Source organism: Alexandromys fortis, unplaced genomic scaffold, assembly GCF_014885135.2.
Source record: "Alexandromys fortis isolate MF-2015 unplaced genomic scaffold, M_Fortis_MF-2015_v1.1 scaffold_11, whole genome shotgun sequence".
Taxonomy (NCBI): domain Eukaryota; kingdom Metazoa; phylum Chordata; class Mammalia; order Rodentia; family Cricetidae; genus Alexandromys; species Alexandromys fortis.
This window is the reverse complement of record NW_026067912.1, coordinates 20,915,086-20,933,011: the sequence shown is the minus strand read 5'-3', so window position 1 is coordinate 20,933,011 and position 17,926 is coordinate 20,915,086. Positions and strand designations below refer to the sequence as shown.

General features: G+C 43.4%; 1 protein-coding gene across 2 annotated transcripts in view; it reads left to right on the top strand.

The window, feature by feature from the left end:
* Positions 1-17,926, top strand: part of Klhl2 (kelch like family member 2) — a 113,450-nt gene that overhangs the window by 27,337 nt on the left and 68,187 nt on the right. For both annotated transcript variants that reach the window (XM_050138690.1, XM_050138691.1), the window contains one exon: positions 14,959-15,080. In XM_050138690.1, coding sequence (XP_049994647.1) covers positions 14,959-15,080 — 122 coding nt within the window. The remainder of the gene's footprint in view (positions 1-14,958; positions 15,081-17,926) is intronic.

Sequence of the window (17,926 nt, the reverse complement as noted above, 5' to 3'; positions counted from 1 at the left end):
AAGAACTAATGTATGTCTGTTATGCTTGAAACCTCATTAGAAAACAAAACAAAAAACAGCATAGGGCTAAATGTGAAGCTCAGTGGTACTGCACTTACTTAGCATGCACAGATCCTGGGTTCAGCCCTCAGTACAGCCAGAGTAAAGGGAGAGAAGGGGAGGAGAGGGGAGGGATACGGATTTTCTTACAAAGGACACCTAAAATTGTGGTGTCCCCATTCTGGAGAGGGGCTTGGCTTGTCAGAACGCTCCTCTGGAATGTTGGTCTTGCAATCCTGCAGTGAAGACCTGTGCCCTCTGTATGGCCAACCTTCAGGGGCCACAGCCTTGTGGGGACAGTTGAGTCTTTGGAGACTGGCTTGAATAATCTGGGCTTCACTTTTCCCAACTGGAAAATAGGGTGATAATATCGCACTCACATTCTGGATCTTTGGAAAGATTGGATGAGGTCATATATGTGAATGTCTTAGCATGTCTTTTGGCTCAGTCTAGCTGGGCGTGGTAGTGCACACCTGTAGTAATCCTGTCTACTGGAAGGTGGAGGCAGGAGAACATGAGTTCACGGTCATCCATTGTCTACTTAGTGAATTGGAGGCAAGCCTGACATGCAGGAGATCCTTTTAAAAAACAAAAAAAAAAAAAAAACCAGTGTGTGTGTGTGTGTGTGTGTGTTGTGCTTACAGTAACTAAAGAAGTGGTCATGGATTTGAGAAGGAATGAAAGGAACAGAGAAGGACTTAATAATATAGAGGAGGGGGTGGAGATGATGCAAATATAGTATTTATGTATGAAATTCTCAAAAATAATTCTTAAAAGTTAAACCCAATCCAAAACCCAAGAGTAACTGCCCGAGTTCATGCTGGAGTAAGTATCACAGTCATGTTAAACTAAATTTCATTATATTGTATAGGAGTGGGAAGTGAGCAAGCCTTAGGCTGTACAGCTAGAGTTTTTCCCTTTGAAAACCCATTAGTAGATATATAAACTGTCCAAGAGAGCGAGTTTCACTGTGAGATTTCATACATGCACATGACACTCCATAAATGTTTTCACCGTCTGGTGCCTTCCGATTCCCCCCCCCCCCCCACAGTTCCCCATGACTTCTGTAATTATTTCCTTCATAGCCTCTCTCTTTCCCTCCCTCACTCCCCCCACTTTATTCCTTTCTTTGGAGACCATGTCTCATGTAGCACAATCTGGCTTTGAACTCACCATGTAGCTGAGGATTCATAAACATTTCCTTTGATAATTTTTTTATTCTCTATAGAGTAACAAAAATGTAGCTATTAACTGAGCCCTACCAGGGATGCCCAGTAGCATAGGCTTGCAGTCCCAGCCGCGTGAGAGCCAGTGTCTAGGAGTTTGAGATAGTATGGCCAACACAGCAAGACTCTTGTCTCGAGGGGAAAACATTTATATTTACTTAGTTTTTATTTATGTGTATGTGTGTGAAGCTTTGGTGAGCTTTTGTACACCATATGTGTAGAGGAGTTTGCGCGGCCAGGAGAGCAGCTAACATCCCTGGAACTGGAGTTATGGGTGCCCTGGAGTGGGTGCTAGGACCCGAATTCTGTCCTGAACAAAAGCAGTGAGCACTCTTAACCACAGAGCCATCTCTCCAGTCCAGGCCCTTATTTTTAATCTCCCATAAATTGTAGGTGGAAATTTCTTTTGAACTATAGGATATGAAAAAGACTTCTGAGCACTTGGGAGGCAGAGGCAGGCGGATCTCTGTGAGTTCGAGACCAGCCTGGTCTACAAGAGCTAGTTCTAGGACAGGCTCCAAAACCACAGAGAAACCCTGTCTCGATAAACCAAAAAAAAAAAAAAAAAGACTTCTGTTCCTCCTTGTAGTTTCAAGTATTGAATAGAGAAAGAAGGTGATAAATAATTCCACGATGTAGTTGCAGATTTTCATCTTGTGAAGTCTGGGACTATTTAGAACCAGGCCAGGTGGTTAACTATGACTTGAGAAAGAACATAGCAAATTGGGTTCTTTGTTTTATACTGTTTGTTAAAAACGTAGTCTTTAGAACACTTTTATTTGACACATTTCGTTTCATTTGGTGATACAGCTTAAAATTCTCCTTTTAAAAAGACTTTTTTTTTTAAAAATTATGTGTGTGTCTGTCTGTATGTATGCACGTGAATGCAGCTATCCTTGAAGGTCAGAGGTCAGGGGTATCGACTCCACCTAAAGCTAGAGCTCCAGGCAGTTGTGAACAGCCTGATGTCAATGCTGGGACTTGAACTTGGGTCCTCTGGAAGATTGGCAGGTGTTCTAACCACTGAGCCATCTCCCCAGCGCCACAGGTTAAAATTCTTAAGAAATACTGAATAATATGTACTTTTTGGGGGGGAGTATGAACTTTTGGACTTGTTTGTTTTGTTTTGTTTTTCAAGAGAATGAGTGTTTCTTTGTATAGCCTTGGTTGTTCTGAAGTCAGTCTGTAAACTACAGTGTCCTCGAACTCACAGAGATCCACCTGCCTCTGCCTCCCAAGTGCTGGGATTAAAGTGTGTACCATTAGCAGCTAGTGGGAGTGTGTACTTTTTGATAACTTCCTGTACTGTAGTAATTATAAATTAGCCAAAACTTAAGAAAGGTAAACATAGATTATTAGTTGAGTGATTAAAGAATGTAAACATTGAAAGTTATACGCATGGTTCTATTTGTCTAAGATTCGTACTTTCCTACATCGAGGAATTGAGCATCTTCCTTTTGATGGATGTTGTCGTAGGCTTTGAGGACCGTGGAGGTGAACAAATCGACGGCTCCTGTTGTTGGGATCGAGATGGGAGAAGAGGCTGAGTTAGGAAGTGAATAAACTTGTTGAGGAAAGAGAGCGCTCTGCTGTTCATGGCTGCTGGGAAGAAAATGAAATAGGAAGCCGCATGCAGAGAGCCTGAGAATGCCTGGGGCTTCAAGAGGCAGGGATGCCACTCGAGCTGGGCCGAGTAGTAAGGAGGAGGCTGGGCATTGACACAGCTGATCTGTAGCCTTAGAACCTTATTAGGATCCTCCTTCCTTCTGTCTCTATTGTTACCATCAGTGAATACCTCCGCTGGTCCTCCGGAATGCAAAATGCCTATAATAGTAGACCTAGCTTCTTGGAGAAGGAGGGACATTGTCTCCTGTCCCTGCTCTTTTACGAGCCAATAAGTCTTTGCCACAAGTTATCCTAACGAGACTAAAGCTATAAGTACATGGATTTACCGTGTTTGTCTTAGGCTCTTGAAGAACTAAGGTGGCATGTTGATCCCTGACCGTTACAGGGGTGACTGGTGTGGCCTCTGGAGTCACCTGGCCAGGCTGACGTTGCTAGCAGCGTCATTGTAACCCCAACTGAGAGAACAGAAGTCAGTGACGAGTAGTCAATGGCGAGTGGAACTTGAAGAGCGGTAGAACTCTTCAGTTAAATGTGATTTTCAGTGTGCTCTTAATTTCTTTTCTGTCATTGATTTTTTTTTTTACGGTCTCAGTGTAATCAGCTCCAGTGTTATGTTTTTATTCAAGTACTCCTTAATTATAAATAAAATTGAAATTAGAATAATGGACTTCTTTTTCTGTAGTAGATTATAGAGTTTGTCCTAAACCTATTCACCTTTTTTCTTTTTATATTTTCTTTGTTTATATTTTTAAAAAAGTATTTTTAACTGAAATAGAGTTATATCACTTTCTTTCCCCCTTTCCTCCCTCCAACCCCTTCCAGCTATCCCCACATTGACTAACTGATAAGGGGGACTCCTTCTGGGGAGAGGCTAATTCTGCTTCTCTCAGCAGTCATCCATTGTCTTTAGTTCTTGTCTGGTACCCTACAGAAATCCCTCCTTCCATTTTAACATGTCCATTGATATTGCCATTGTTCTGACCTTGATGTAGCCATTCCCGGAGAGACTTTTTCACTGCAGCCTTCTTGGCATTCTGGCTCTTCTGTGATGTTCCCTGAGCTATAGATGGAGGAGCTGTGATGTAGCTATATCTGTTAGGACCGGGCTTCTTGTGATCTGTTGATCTCCGCCTTGTGTCTACTTGTGGTTTTCTGTGATGGTCTCCATTTATTTTAGAGAGACTTCTTTGATGAGGGGGTGGTGGCTGCATGTATCTAAGAGAGGTGTTTCCACACATGTAGGTTTTATTTTTGTTTTTAGTTATGTGTGAATGTTTATCTCTGTGTGGCTTTGTGCACCCGAGTTCAGTGCCCATGGAGACCAGAATGGGGCATTGGAGCCTCTGGATCTGAAGTTGTAGATAGTGGTAAGTTATCAGCATGGGTGCTAGGAACCGAATTCCATGTCCTTTGAAAAACCAGTATTATGTGCTGCTACCCTCTGAGCCATCCCATCCATTCACTTTTAATAAATCAAGTAGACGACGTGTTACTTAGCGATGGATTACTTAATTCTGCTTGCAGTGTAGAGTGTAGATAGCTATTGGGTGACTGAAGTCCTCATGACTCGCGATCAAGATGAACATAAAAACATTTTTATGCATGCCTCGTTTTTAGTTGGCATGCTTTCTCTCATTTAGTTATTAATTCATGCAACTGGTATTGGATTTTTATCAGGCATTGTGGGGTATAGGACTAAGAAAGCCTTCATCTGTGCCATTAGGAAGCCCCCAAAGAACGGGGGAGAGAGTTGATTCTGGCAGAGTGGACATGCATGAGGTCTCCAAGTGTATCTAAGGCAAGAACCCAAGCCAGCTGTGGGCCCCCAGCAGATTATGCATCTTGGAGAGGTTCCAGTGAAATCCTGAAGGATGTGTGGAGCTTGGTCTGGGGAATAGGAATGTAGAGCCCAGGAATAGGGGTGTAGAGCCCAGTAGGGCAGAGTTTAGGACAGGTATCAAGGAAAGAAGTTGTTTGGTCTGTGTGAGAAATTACGAACAGTTCCCCACTGGCATATTTTATGGCGGAAAGTAGTGAGAGCGTATATGGGGTTAAGGTGGTGAATTGGAGGCTGGCTATAGAAGGGTTTGCACACTTGGTCAAGGAGCAATGGACCAATTTTCAACATAGTAGTCCTATGTGTCAGGTTAGTGCCCAGGCAAGGTTAATCATTGGACAGTTGTCAAGTTTGGTCCCTAGGATCTATGGTGGGGGACACATTACTGTCTGTAACTCCAGCTCTAGGGAATCCCAAATCCTCTTGAGACTCCTAGGACACCTGTACTTCTGTGCACACACCTACATGTGGATTGCGTTGGGTGGGCTACTCAGTCTAGGGGTTAGTAACCCACCCGCAATCAAGTTATTCCAGGGTCTCGGAGGGGCGCTACCTGGAAGGGAGTGAGCTAAGACAGAAGAGCGAGACCAAGCAACTTTGTCAAGGCCTCAGTTTATTAGGGACGGGTTACAGTTTATATATGGTAAGGGATGAGGGGCAGGGTACGGGATCTCGCAGGCCGCGTGGTTCCGGTCACGTAGCTCGGTTACATTCAGACAGACAGGCCAGAAGTCACAAGTGGCCACACCTGGTTCCCTGGATAGCTGGAATGTGAGGCGGGTTCCGCTAAGATTAGCAGTTAATTGGGTGAGGGGCAGGTTTTGTCAATAGAACATAACTATGGGTGTGAGGTTCTCTGCAGACTCCCTAGAGTGATGGTTTCTGTAATGATTGTTAGGGGGGAAATGGCTCCTGACATATTCCCCCTCTCTTATATAAAGGCAAACAGTTATTAAGTGGAGGGCACTAAGTCAGAGTCAACCCTGGTGTCAGATTTAAAAGAGAAGGGACTGGGACAAGTAGAAACCCTCCTCTCGAATGGTGAAGCAATTTTACCTCTCATGGGAACAGAGGGGTGCCTTATGATTAGCATTAGTTCCTTGGAGCTTCTCAAATAAAAGGTATCTAGCAAGAGTTAAAGTAAGCAGACCACAGGGCATCCTGTCTTAGGCTGTGTGGAGAGCTTTCCTCGTACCTGGCACCATGCCATGTTGAGCCGGCCTTTACAGCCTCTGTATGGTGTGCTATTCAGGTGAGGATCCACACTAACTCCCGTCATTGGGTGCCTGAGTCTATCATTAATGAAAAACTGTGAGGAGCTCCTCAAACAAAAGATATAATGATATAATTTTGGGCACCAATAGCTCCATTTTTAGACAAGAAGGAAGGGCACCTTCCAAACCCAGTATTCACCTTTTAGTCTGGCCTAAGGTATCCTCCTTCCTAAATGCCTACTCCACATTAAAATTATGAGTGCTGTTTGCCAAAAATTAGTGCAGTGTAAAGGGATCTAAATCTAAAATTTTTAACATATGCACTAAACCCAAACATTTTACAGCATGTGTCAAACCTTTTCCAGCCTCTATAAGCAGTTACAAATATCATTAGATCAATTTCAGTAAGAGTACAATGACATACATTGTTGTTAACAAATACCACCAGTTCCAGTCTCTGAGCAACAGTGACAGGAACCCCAATCTTCCCCCTTCTTAAGTGAAGAGGCATTAATATTTTAATTAAAATGAGTTTTGTGTCCCAAAGATTAAAACAGATGTTTAGTCTGCATCTCAGCTTTAAAGCAAACCAGAGTTTAAACTGTAGAAGCAGTTCAGCATTTGTGCTTCAGGGCAGGTGGGATTCCTGGGTGAAGAGAGCTGGATTCAGCTATCTGAAGCACATCTTGGCACTTATCTCAGGCGGGTCTCCCTGGACTCTGGAGGCAGGATGACACCCTGCAGAGTGGTGTAGCAGGTTCTGTTATCAGGCACTCTTCTCCTTGGGGGCAGGGAAGGCCGGACCAAGGACCTTTCTGCAATCATCTCTGGAACTCCTCTGTGGGATGTCCTCAGCCACGACTCAAGTCCAGATTTTTTCTTTCTGTGAAAAAAGCATAAACACCTCCTCGACCCCAAATATATATATATATATAGGTCGGGTTTTTTCATAATGCATTGAAGGGCTTTTTTACCTTGCCTTAGCAAAGGTCTGCTTGGTGTTATCAGGCCAGATCCATTTGCATCTGGATCTGCTTGCAACTTCTATGAGTTGCTTTGAAGGAGCCTTGTTATGCTCCACAATTTTTTTTTTTATTATTAGCCATATATGCAGTTCCTCCATTGGAAGAGCCATTTGTAAAATTTTTTTATAAAATCCTGTAAGGGATTTTTTGCTATAACATTAGCAAAATACAGTTATGTAAATTGTAGCAATGATCTGGGAAAAGACCATTGTTTTTGGCCTTTGAATTGAGCAAAGGCAATTGTCCAGGAATCCATCTTAAAATTATCAATGAATCTATTATTTAGTATAAGAAACATTGATCATAGTCAATATTTTATTATACCATTTTCCAGATGTTATCCTGTCCTTTTGTACCAGACAGGCTACTGTTTTAAATTAAGAGTTTAATATCTTAACTGGCAAAATTGAGAAGGTTTAGACATAAACAGCATTTTTTATAAAACTGTTGTAGAATAAGTTTTACATTTAATATACATATTTGCCATAGCTGAATTATAATTAATATACTGTATTTGTTGATTATTGTATACTTTACCTGTTTGAGTACCTGCTAGGCAACTTGTTTTAAGCTCTCTATTGGAAACTGTTTTTTGTAAGAATTTTACCTAGCAGCTCAATATCTCTCATAAGAACATTATAAGTAGGGCTTTAACCATTGGACATCCAAAAGTTTGTAAGCTATCCTCCTCTTAAGTTCCAAGTCTGCCTTGCAGATAGGAAAATGGAAAAATGAAGCATTTTTTAACTAGTAATGCTGGTCTCATTAGACACCAACATGTAGAAGAATGAAAATAGATCTATATCCATCTCCATGAACAAAATTTAAGCCCAAATGAGCCAAAGGCTTCAGCATATAAAAATTTTGTTGAAACTTATAGAGAAAAATTTTTTGAAGCACACCTTGCCACATCGTAAACACAGCCTCAGTGGCACAAACATTGTGAGAAACCATAAATTAGATCTCCTGAATTGAGAACCTTTTGTATAACAAGGCTATGGAGTGGGAAAAGATCTTTATTTATCATAAATCCATTCCAAAAATATGTGAAGAACTCAGGAAATTAGTTATTAAAAATTTAATCCAATAAAAATATTTGTTATAGACCTAAACTGAAAAACTCTTAACAAACGTACTTAAAAATGACTGAGAGACACCTAAAAAATGTTTGAATATAACATCCTTTAGCCGTCAGAGAAAGGCAAATCAAAACTCTGAGATTTACCTTATCCTTGTAAAAATGACCAAGATTAAAAATTATTGTTAACAATCTATGCTTAAGAAAACGTGGGTAGGAAAAAAACTCGCTGGAAGTGAGCTGCAGCCCGTGGCGGCAGCTGCGGCGCTGGGAGCAGTGTTGGAAGTACATACTGGCACAGCCATCCCTGAATCACACACAGCATTGAAAAACCTGGACAAATCCAAACTCTCCCAGCAGGAAGAGAAAAATCAAAAATCCAGGACTAGCCTTGTGAGGGCACCAGACCTCACTCCAGATGGTTGTGAGCCACCACGTGGCCGCCAGGAATTGAACTCAGGACCTTTGGAAGAGCAGGCAATGCTCTTAACCACTGAGCCATCTCTCCAGCCCCCCCAGCAGGAAGAGGAGAATCAAAAATCCAGGGTTAGCCTGTTCAGCAACCCTGCACCAGGAACTAACTCAATACAAAACCAGACTGCAATCCTGATAGCAATCCCGAGAAACTGCAATCGAGAAAGCCAGACCACATCTTGAGAAACAGGGAGTTTTCCCCTGCAGGTACTAACTGAAACTAGCTGATTATGACCTTGGGAGTGGTCCCGAGAGGCAGGGAGACGCGCCCCTGCGACCATCACTGGGTTTTTGAAATTTTTTTATGACCCTTCTGGACCACTGGCCTGTGGTCTCTTCACAAAAATTCTTTTTCCCGGTCACTCGGGGTTGAACTCCTCCCCCACCAACTAAGGCCACGTGCAAGCAACCTCAGCAAGGATAGTCTTTGGCGAGCCATGGGGGGGGGGCCGCGCCCTCCCAAGACCTGAGTGAGAGTCTCCCCAGCAGTGAGGGACCTCCATTATGTAAAATTAGGCAGATATCTACCTCAAAACTTAGCAGTACCCCTTTTGGGCCTAAATACAAAGTTGTTTAACCATACCACAAGGACACGTGCTCAGCCATGCCCAGAGCAGAACTACTTTATCATAGCCAGAATCTGAAAATAACCCAGATGTACCTCTTTTACACCTAGGATAAATGAGACATTAACCTTTTAAATATCCATGAATACCACAAAATATCTTGGAGTAACTTTAAGCAAGCAGGACAGAAGTTTTTGGTTCCCATCATCTCTGCCTGTGAAGGCGGAAATGTTTTTTATTTTTAACCATTATCACTTGTTAAGAGTATAACTCTGGCCCTTGATAAATTTAGTGAGAGGCCTGAGTCTCAGCAATCTAGCCTGAAGCAACACCTGGCAGCAGGAAAGAACCTCAAGCTGAAACATTACGACTCCCACCCAAGAGCGGGCCGTACAAACGAAAAAACTTGTAGGATAAGAACTTTAAATCTTGAAAGATCCTCTACTTTCTTGCGAAAGCAGAAGAAACACAGCAAAAATGACAATTTCACTGAAAGCAGTTTACAGATTCAGTGTAAATGTCCATTAAAAATTATAGCAACATTTCTCACAGAACTCACATACAGATTTTATGTAAATGTTCATTAAAATTATAGCAAAACTTTTCACAGAACTCAAAAGAACAATATAGAACTCAAAAGAACAATCCCCAACCTTATACAAAAGAAATAAAAACTCAGGATAGCCTAAACAATTCTAAAAATCCTCTGAATGCATCACAATCTTTGACTTTAAAACTTTTTCTACAGAAACACAGTACTGAACTTAATCTACCTTAGATATAAACTTTTACACCTACAAACTAAAGATTTTTGACCAAGAAGCAAGATTTTTAAAATGGAAAAGAAGCATATTTACTGTCCTAAATGCAGCTGCAGCTTTTTGAGTCTAGACTCCTTTATAGCAAACCTGCCTGTCAGCTTTCGCTCCATGTGGCAGGGAGTTAAAGACATATACATAAAGCAAACACATAAATCTCTGTTTTTGACTCTTACTCCTCTGTCCCTGAGTGAATGCTTAAATTCCTGTATGAATTTCTCTTCCTTTGAAAGTGATTGTCTCACCCCTTGTGGGACGACGTGAACCTGCGCCTACCTCCCGTTCTGCCATCTGTCCGAGTACTACAGCCGCAGAACCTTCATTTTTCTTCTTGTTGTTGTCCCGGGACTGCGCGTGTCGTCCGATAGCTGACCGTACTCCGAGTCACTGGTTCGGGCGCCACTGTGGATTGCGTTGGGTGGGCTACTCAGTCTAGGGGTTAGTAACCCACCCGCAATCAAGTTATTCCAGGGTCTCGGAGGGGCGCTACCTGGAAGGGAATGAGCTAAGACAGAAGAACGAGGCCAAGCAACTTTGTCAAGGCCTCAGTTTATTAGGGACGGGTTACAGTTTATATATGGTAAGGGATGAGGGGCAGGGTACGGGATCTCGCAGGCCGCGTGGTTCCGGTCACGTAGCTCGGTTACATTCAGACAGACAGGCCAGAAGTCACAAGTGGCCACACCTGGTTCCCTGGATAGCTGGAATGTGAGGCGGGTTCCGCTAAGATTAGCAGTTAATTGGGTGAGGGGCAGGTTTTGTCAATAGAACATAACTATGGGTGTGAGGTTCTCTGCAGACTCCCTAGAGTGATGGTTTCTGTAATGATTGTTAGGGGGGAAATGGCTCCTGACACCTACACACAGACCCATGTACATATAATTGGACAAAAAGGGGGTGGGTACTACAGAGCTCTCCCAGAGATGATCAGGCTCCCGTGATACAATGATGAGAGAGGGGATAAAGAGGTGGGAGGAGGAATTGTAGGTCTAATTAAGGTCAGTTCATTCGCAGGCTTTGGTGAAAGATGGATTGGTGGATAATGAAAAGAGAACAGTGCAAGGTGGCTTAGGTGTTTAGCATGGGCATCTGTGTGGAGATCTTAATAGAGTTCCTGAGTTAATCTTATAAACTTGGTCCATCGAGAGTATACAAAGCTATAAATGATCTAGGAAGAGCTGTAGAGTACCATTAGATAGCTCCCCTGCCCCTGAAGATTTGTTTCCCGTGTAAGTGCTTGCTTGCATCTCTGCATGTGCATCCCATGCATGCTTGGTGCTCATGGAGGCCAGGAGAAGCTGTTGGATTATTTGGAACTGGAGTTCCAAGACCGTGAGCTCCCCGTGTGGGAGCTAGGAACCGAACCTAGGTCTCTGTAAGAGCAGGAGGTACACCTGACGCGCATCAGTGTGGACCCATCTGTGCTGTGCTGTGTCAGTGTGGTCCCATGTGTGCTGTGTGAGTGGAGTTGGTTCTCTCCTTCCTCCATGTGGGTGTCCCCCCACCCCCCTGCAGGTGTCCAACTCAGGTCACCAGTGAGCCGCTTATCCACTGAGCCATCTTGGTAATGGCTTATAAAATTCGTTACCAAACATAAATCTCAGAAAGCCATACTGTTTAAACATACGCTCTCTAAATGTGGTAAAGGATGGTAACTAAGATACCGTGTAACACCTAGGATGCTTTTGCTTTTCTTCCCTATAGTTTGATTGTTGGAATTTTTAATCTGCTAGTGCATTTGGTGGCAAGCTTTTTGTTTTTGCTACTTCTTTTGTAAGTTAAGATGAATAAAATAAAGATTAAGACATTTTAAAAGCAATATATAATGGAGGTTGATGTTAGGAGCAAATGAATTTTCTGGGGAGACAATCTTTAAAACTGACATGTAAGGAAGAGATGTGATTTAGCAAAGGGCCTCTATAAAAACATAATAGTAAAAAACACCTGGCATAGAACTATTTTTTTCCAGTCATATACATAAATTAAGAGATTTGATTGTGTCTAAGGCTTTTATCTAAACTAGCTCATGCTGAAATCTGGGAAGTAGGTGTGTGACTTTACACTTATATTGCCCCAGGGCACTGTGGATGAAGCAAGGTGTTTACTGCTGAAAGCATTTATCCAAAATCGTATTTGGAGGAGCAGTGGAGAGATTGCTTAGTTGGTAAAATGCTTGCTCCTAACCTATGTCAAAAAGCAAAAGTAGATGGTAAAAGCCAGAGGTAGGGAGGACCAGAGCAAAAAAGTGAACCCTCACCCCTGAGAACTCTAGGCAGTCCATGCATTCTAAAGGGCACCAGATGACGTTAGTCAACATTCTAACACTGCAGGAAGTGAGCCCTCACCCCTAACTGAGAAGCTGTGGACAGTCTGTGAATTCCGAAGGAGGGAGAATCAGTTATCTTTATGGGTGTGCCCTTGTGTACACTCAGAAGTTATGGACAGCATAAATTGGAGTCCATGTGTTAATTAACTTTAAAAAAAAAAGAAAAGAAAAAAGAAGACAGGAAGTTGGGAATAGGGAGGTAAGCGTGGATCTGGAAAGGGTCAAGGGGAAGAGTTGTAGGTAAATATGATCAGAATGCCTTGCGGGCTGGAGAGGTGACTCAGTGGTTAAGAGCACTGGCTGCTCTTCTAGAGGACTGGATTCAGCTCCCAGCACTCACATGGCAGCTCACAACCAACCGGCTGTCACTCTGGTTCTGGAGCTCCAACACTCTTCTGACCTCTGATAGCGTCAGGCATGGTCTTGGTGCAAAAACATACATACAGGCAAAACACCTATAGACATAAAATAAATACATAAATTAAATGGAAAAAGTACCATTGTATGAAATTCCCCAATAATTAATAAAAACATCCTTAATTTTAAAAACCAGACTTGGTGGTTCATGTTTACAGTCTCAGTCCTGGAAAGGTGGAGGCAGGTAGCCAGTCAGTTTAGGATAACTGGTGAGCTGCAGGCCAACAACAGACCCTGTTTCAAAGGTGATGGCATTCCTAAGATACCTAGGAATTCCAGGAGGAATTGGAGGTTGTCGTCTGGTCTACACACACACACACACACACACACACACACACACACACACACATGCAGAACTATAATTAGGAATCCGTATCTTAACTTTTGACACTGTGTGCCTTCAGATTATATAAACCCTAGCAATCCATGAGACAGGGAGAGGGGGCATAGAGGAAGGCATTATGTATGCAGTTGAATTGATTTTCTGTATTCCTCTTTTCCTTTTAAAGGTGGGGGCACAGAAGCAGTCCTGTTCCCATCCTTCATCCTCTTCTGTAGCACAGATAGATGTTTTCCCTCTGGGAGCGACAGGGCACTCTTTGAGGTAGTTCCGCTCTGAGAAGAGCGGCTTCTGTTGGAGCTCTTGTCAGGCGTCTCCAGGGGAGCATGCAGTGAGATGTCTGTTGCTGTGATTATCTCCACCCTTCCACCCCCCGTGCCCACCCAGGGCTTCTGTTTGCAAAGGATTCTTGTAAAATCGCCTTCCTGATAGTTTATGGTGCCGGCAGCACACCGTGTCTCAAACAGAACCAAGCTTTCAAGAGCTCTTGAGTCCACTGTTATTTTTATTAATGTGCGAGGCAGGGTTCAAGTGAAGGTGATGGGTGTGGTACAGCTTCCCAGGCTTTCACCCCTAAACCCTAGTGAATTCTAGAACAAAATTCTTCTGCTGAGGGTCACTCCTTCTCAGGCTCACCTTTTAGATTTAGAACTGGAGATAGAGACTACTTGCCAGACAAGCACTCCATAGCTGAGCTACGCCTTTAGCCCTTTTCTACCTTTCATTTTGAGACAGGGTCTTACTAACTTGCCCAGACTGGCCTTGAACTCACTGTCACTCAGGCAGGCCTTGGGCTTGTGATCTTGCTCCAGTCCCCGGAGTGGCTGGTCACATGCCTGTGCCACCAGGCCTGGCTAGCTAACTGAGGATTTCCTTCCTCACCATTTAACTGTTAGTATCTCTCTGTATCCTAGGCTGTTAACGTGGTGCCCCGTTGCTCACACAAAGTAGCTTGTGCTGGTGTTGAAAGGACTTGAGGATGAGGTACTGCAGATGGCTAGTAGGAGCTGAACTTAGGTGACTTGTGTAATAACCCTCTGACTAACCTCAGCAGTTTGTGTAGTTGGCTTTGCACTGTGCGCCTACATGAGGGTTGTGGCTTCTTACAGACAACCTGAGTCTCCATGTCTGGCCCAGGCGCTGGGCAGGTGTCTGTGTGCTCTTGGAAAGAATGGTGCTAAGTGAGTCCGTTTCACCATGTGGTCTTTGCCATCAGCCAAGGATGGTAGCATTGTTACTGTTACAGATGGGATTACAGATCTATAAGGAAGGAGCTGGAGAGAGGACTCTGCAGTTAAGGTTGTGCAGTTCTTCTGAAGGACCTGAGGTCAGGTCACACCACCCTCATTGGCTGGCTCAGAACTGCCAGTAAGTTCAGCTCCAGGGGATCTGATGCTCAGACACATACACACACATACATGCACACACACGTGTGCCCACACACACATACTAGTTAATCAAACAAACAAAATCAAAGTCATTGAGAGATAAAAATAAAACCCCAGCCTTTAGTCCCAGCAATTGAGAGGTAGAAACAGGTGACTCTCTGAGTTTTAAGCCAGCCTGGTCTACATGGTGAGTGTCAGAACAGCCAGAGCTACACAGAGAAACCCTGTTGCAAATCAAACCATACCAAACCAAACCAAACCAAACCCAAACAACAACAACAAAAACCCCAGGAGAAAGGAATCCATCAAGGCCCCCTCGGCCGCATGGGCAGGCACTGAATGCGGTGCATGGAGCTGGGTACAGGGCACCCTCAATCTTGCAATGTTATCTTCAGGCTTGGATGCTGAGCTGAAGTAATTTATGGTTTGCTCAGGACACCTTTGGGGGGTTGGTGAGGCCTGCTGCGGTGGCAAATCCTGTTGCCTGTCTACTCGCGTGAGTGGCAGGAATATGGCCTCTCTTGGTGTTGGTATTTTCACAGCAGCCTCCCATTGTAACTTCACTTCATTCCTTGGTGTTTTAGGTGAGATGAGCGAAAGCCGAGCTAAGAGAGTTCGAATAAAGGAGGTCGACGGCTGGACCCTGAGGATGCTAATTGATTATGTTTACACCGCAGAAATTCAGGTCACAGAAGAAAATGTGCAGGTAAAAGCAGACGCTCTACACCACTTAGCTCTTTATGTGTGCAGTTTTTCTAATCCAAAGCCACATTCCCACACAGCGTACAGTTTGTGCCAAAAGTAATAAGATTCATTGTTGGAATTTTATTTCAGAGGGACACTGGGGATGATTGCGTCTTTTTAATGGTGTTTCTGATTCCGGTACCTTTTCTGTCTTTGCAGATCTGAGACACATCCTTTCTCTCTCTGAGTAATGCTCTCTCCTTTGTGACAACACTGTCACATTCTTTATAGCTCCTGCTTCATGCTGCCCACAGTTTTTCTTTATTCCTTTGAAGGGTAAAGTCTACAAAGGATGTTTTTGACTAGCAACATTCATTAGTTCTTTATTGTTTGAGCATTCTCTTTAAATAATTCTAGAAGTTAGCCAAAAATTGATGTAGCGTCTTATTTTCCAAAGAGAACAAATGTTTTATGTACGGTAAATAAATGTTTAAATGCTTTAAGTGGCAAGGAAGAAGAATGCTGCAGAAAAAGGGACTGTTTCTTCTTAAATGGTCCTGTGCTGATTTGAATATGAATGACCCCCACAGGCTCGCACTGTGAAAGCTTGGTCTCCCTGGAGTGGAACTATTGGAAAGGATTAGAAGGATTAGGAGGTGTCACCTTGTTGGAGGAAGTATGTCACTGGAGTGGACTTGGAGGGACCTAGTGGCTCTCCCTTGGCCTGTGGATCAGGATGGAGGTCTCAGCTACTGTTCCAGCACCTTGTCTGCTTTCATGTCCTCCCCATCAGGCTGATAATGAACTAAACCTGAACCTGTAACAAGCCCCAGTTCAATGGTTTCTTTTGTAAGTTGCTGTGGTCATGGTGCCTCTTCACAGCAGTAGAACAATGACGAGGCCAGGCTCTTTCCTGTGACTGTTCCCCACATATTCATCTCCTCTTCCTGAGAAGGTTGGCTGCTGTTCTCTGTCTGAGACAGCGTCTTTCAGCCATGTGTTGGTTCAAGTACATGGGCGCATGAGAGGCATGCCCAGAATTTAAATTTTGAGTGTGTTTATTCTGTATTTGGCAACTTTTGTTTTTTTTTCTCAGCAGAATGGCTTGTTCTTTTGTGTGTGCACCCTGTGGTAATGGGTGTGCACCGTGCTCCCCTTTGGTGGATTGCTGAAGTGAGTGGCCATCACAGTATTTGTGGGCAAGAATTCCACAGGCTGGACTTCTGCAAGTGGAAGGGGTTGAGCAAAGGATACAAGTATCTTTTAATTGCTTGTGGCTACACCCTACCAACATTTAAATGTTAGTATTTATTTAGTCCATTTGGTTGGGATACTGTGTTTTAAGGACAACAAAGAGATCTTAGAACCACGTGTGTGTTCAAGTGCCTGTGATCCCTGGAGCTGGACTTACAGGTGCTTGTCAACTACTCGACATGAATATCGAGAACCAGACTTTGGTTTTCTGGAAGAATAGCAAGAGCTCACTCTTCCTGCCGAGCCATCTCTCTAGCACCTAGAACCAAACTAAGAAATAGTTTGTAAATTCTGCTCATACAAGTAAGATATGGTTTTCATAGTTTATGCCCCTGACTGACCAAAATGTTCTACCTTGTGTTTGATTGGAGGCTGAAGAGCTGCTCTCATGGCATACCACATGCTGTCTGCTTACTGTAAATGTTAGCAGGCAGAAGTTGAGCCTCCTGGCAGGCCTTTGAACTACTCTTGACTCGGACATCTCACGTAGGAGGGAAATGTTTGAAAACCCACGGTCTGTTTTGGAGTTGTGACTAAGGGTATTGATTGGTGATTGGATCCTATACCTAATGATCCAAGTATTTTTTTTTTTTAAATTTGTGAGGGGGAATGCATGCTATGGTATACATGTAGAGATCAGAGGACAGCCTTGAGTGTCATTTCTTGCCTTCCATTTTGTTAGAAGCAGGTGTCTTTGTTGTTCAACATTATGCCAGGTTAGCTGGCCAGCAAGCTTCCAGGGGTTCCCCTGTCTCTGTCTCTAGTCTTGCTGTAGGAACTGAGACTTTAAAGATACATCCTACTGTACCTGGCTTTATTTGGGTTCTGGGGATTTGAACTCAAGTCTTTATGCTTGCATAGCAACCACTTTACCCACTATCCCATCGTCAAAACCTTAAATGAACATTTGTTTTAGTGTGGACAAGTATAGGTTGCAATATGTCATCTCCTTCTGAACTTTTATGTAGTCTTGAACTATTTTTGGGAGTACCTTGGTTTTATTTTGTTGTTGTTGTTTTGTGTTTTGTTTTGTTTTGTTGTTTTTGAGACAGGGTTTCTCAGTAGCTATGGAACCAGTCCTGGAACTCATTCTGTAGACCAGGCTCGTCTCGAACTCACCTGTCTCTGCCTCCCGAGTTCTGGTATTAAAAGGTACACCACTGCCTGGCTTTTGTTCTGCTTTTTATTCATTGATGTGCATGGGTGTCTTATGCCCTCTACCTACCTAGCGAATGGACTACAGGTTTCTTTGGCACATAATGGCCAGGTGGAGGGAAATTGCTGCAGATGTGCAGGGCTGAGAGTTTAAACTGTAAGTTCTGTCCTTCCTGTAATTTGTAGCAATTTTTACGGTGGGAACATTACCTGTTTGGAGTGAGGGCATCTCTCTCAGGTTTCTTTTAGTAACTGTCACACTCCAGACTTAATATATTAGTCACAGCCTTGGAGCAAAACTCCTTGCCATGATGATTTGCCTTGTATGCACTGCTTAGCCCTTGCAGAAATACATTCTAATAGTTGCACTGGGCAGCCTTGTTCCATTCCGTAGCTTTCCTTTAGAGGGGGAGGAGTGCTTCTTTAGTTTAGGGATACCCTGGCTTAATAGAATCTTCA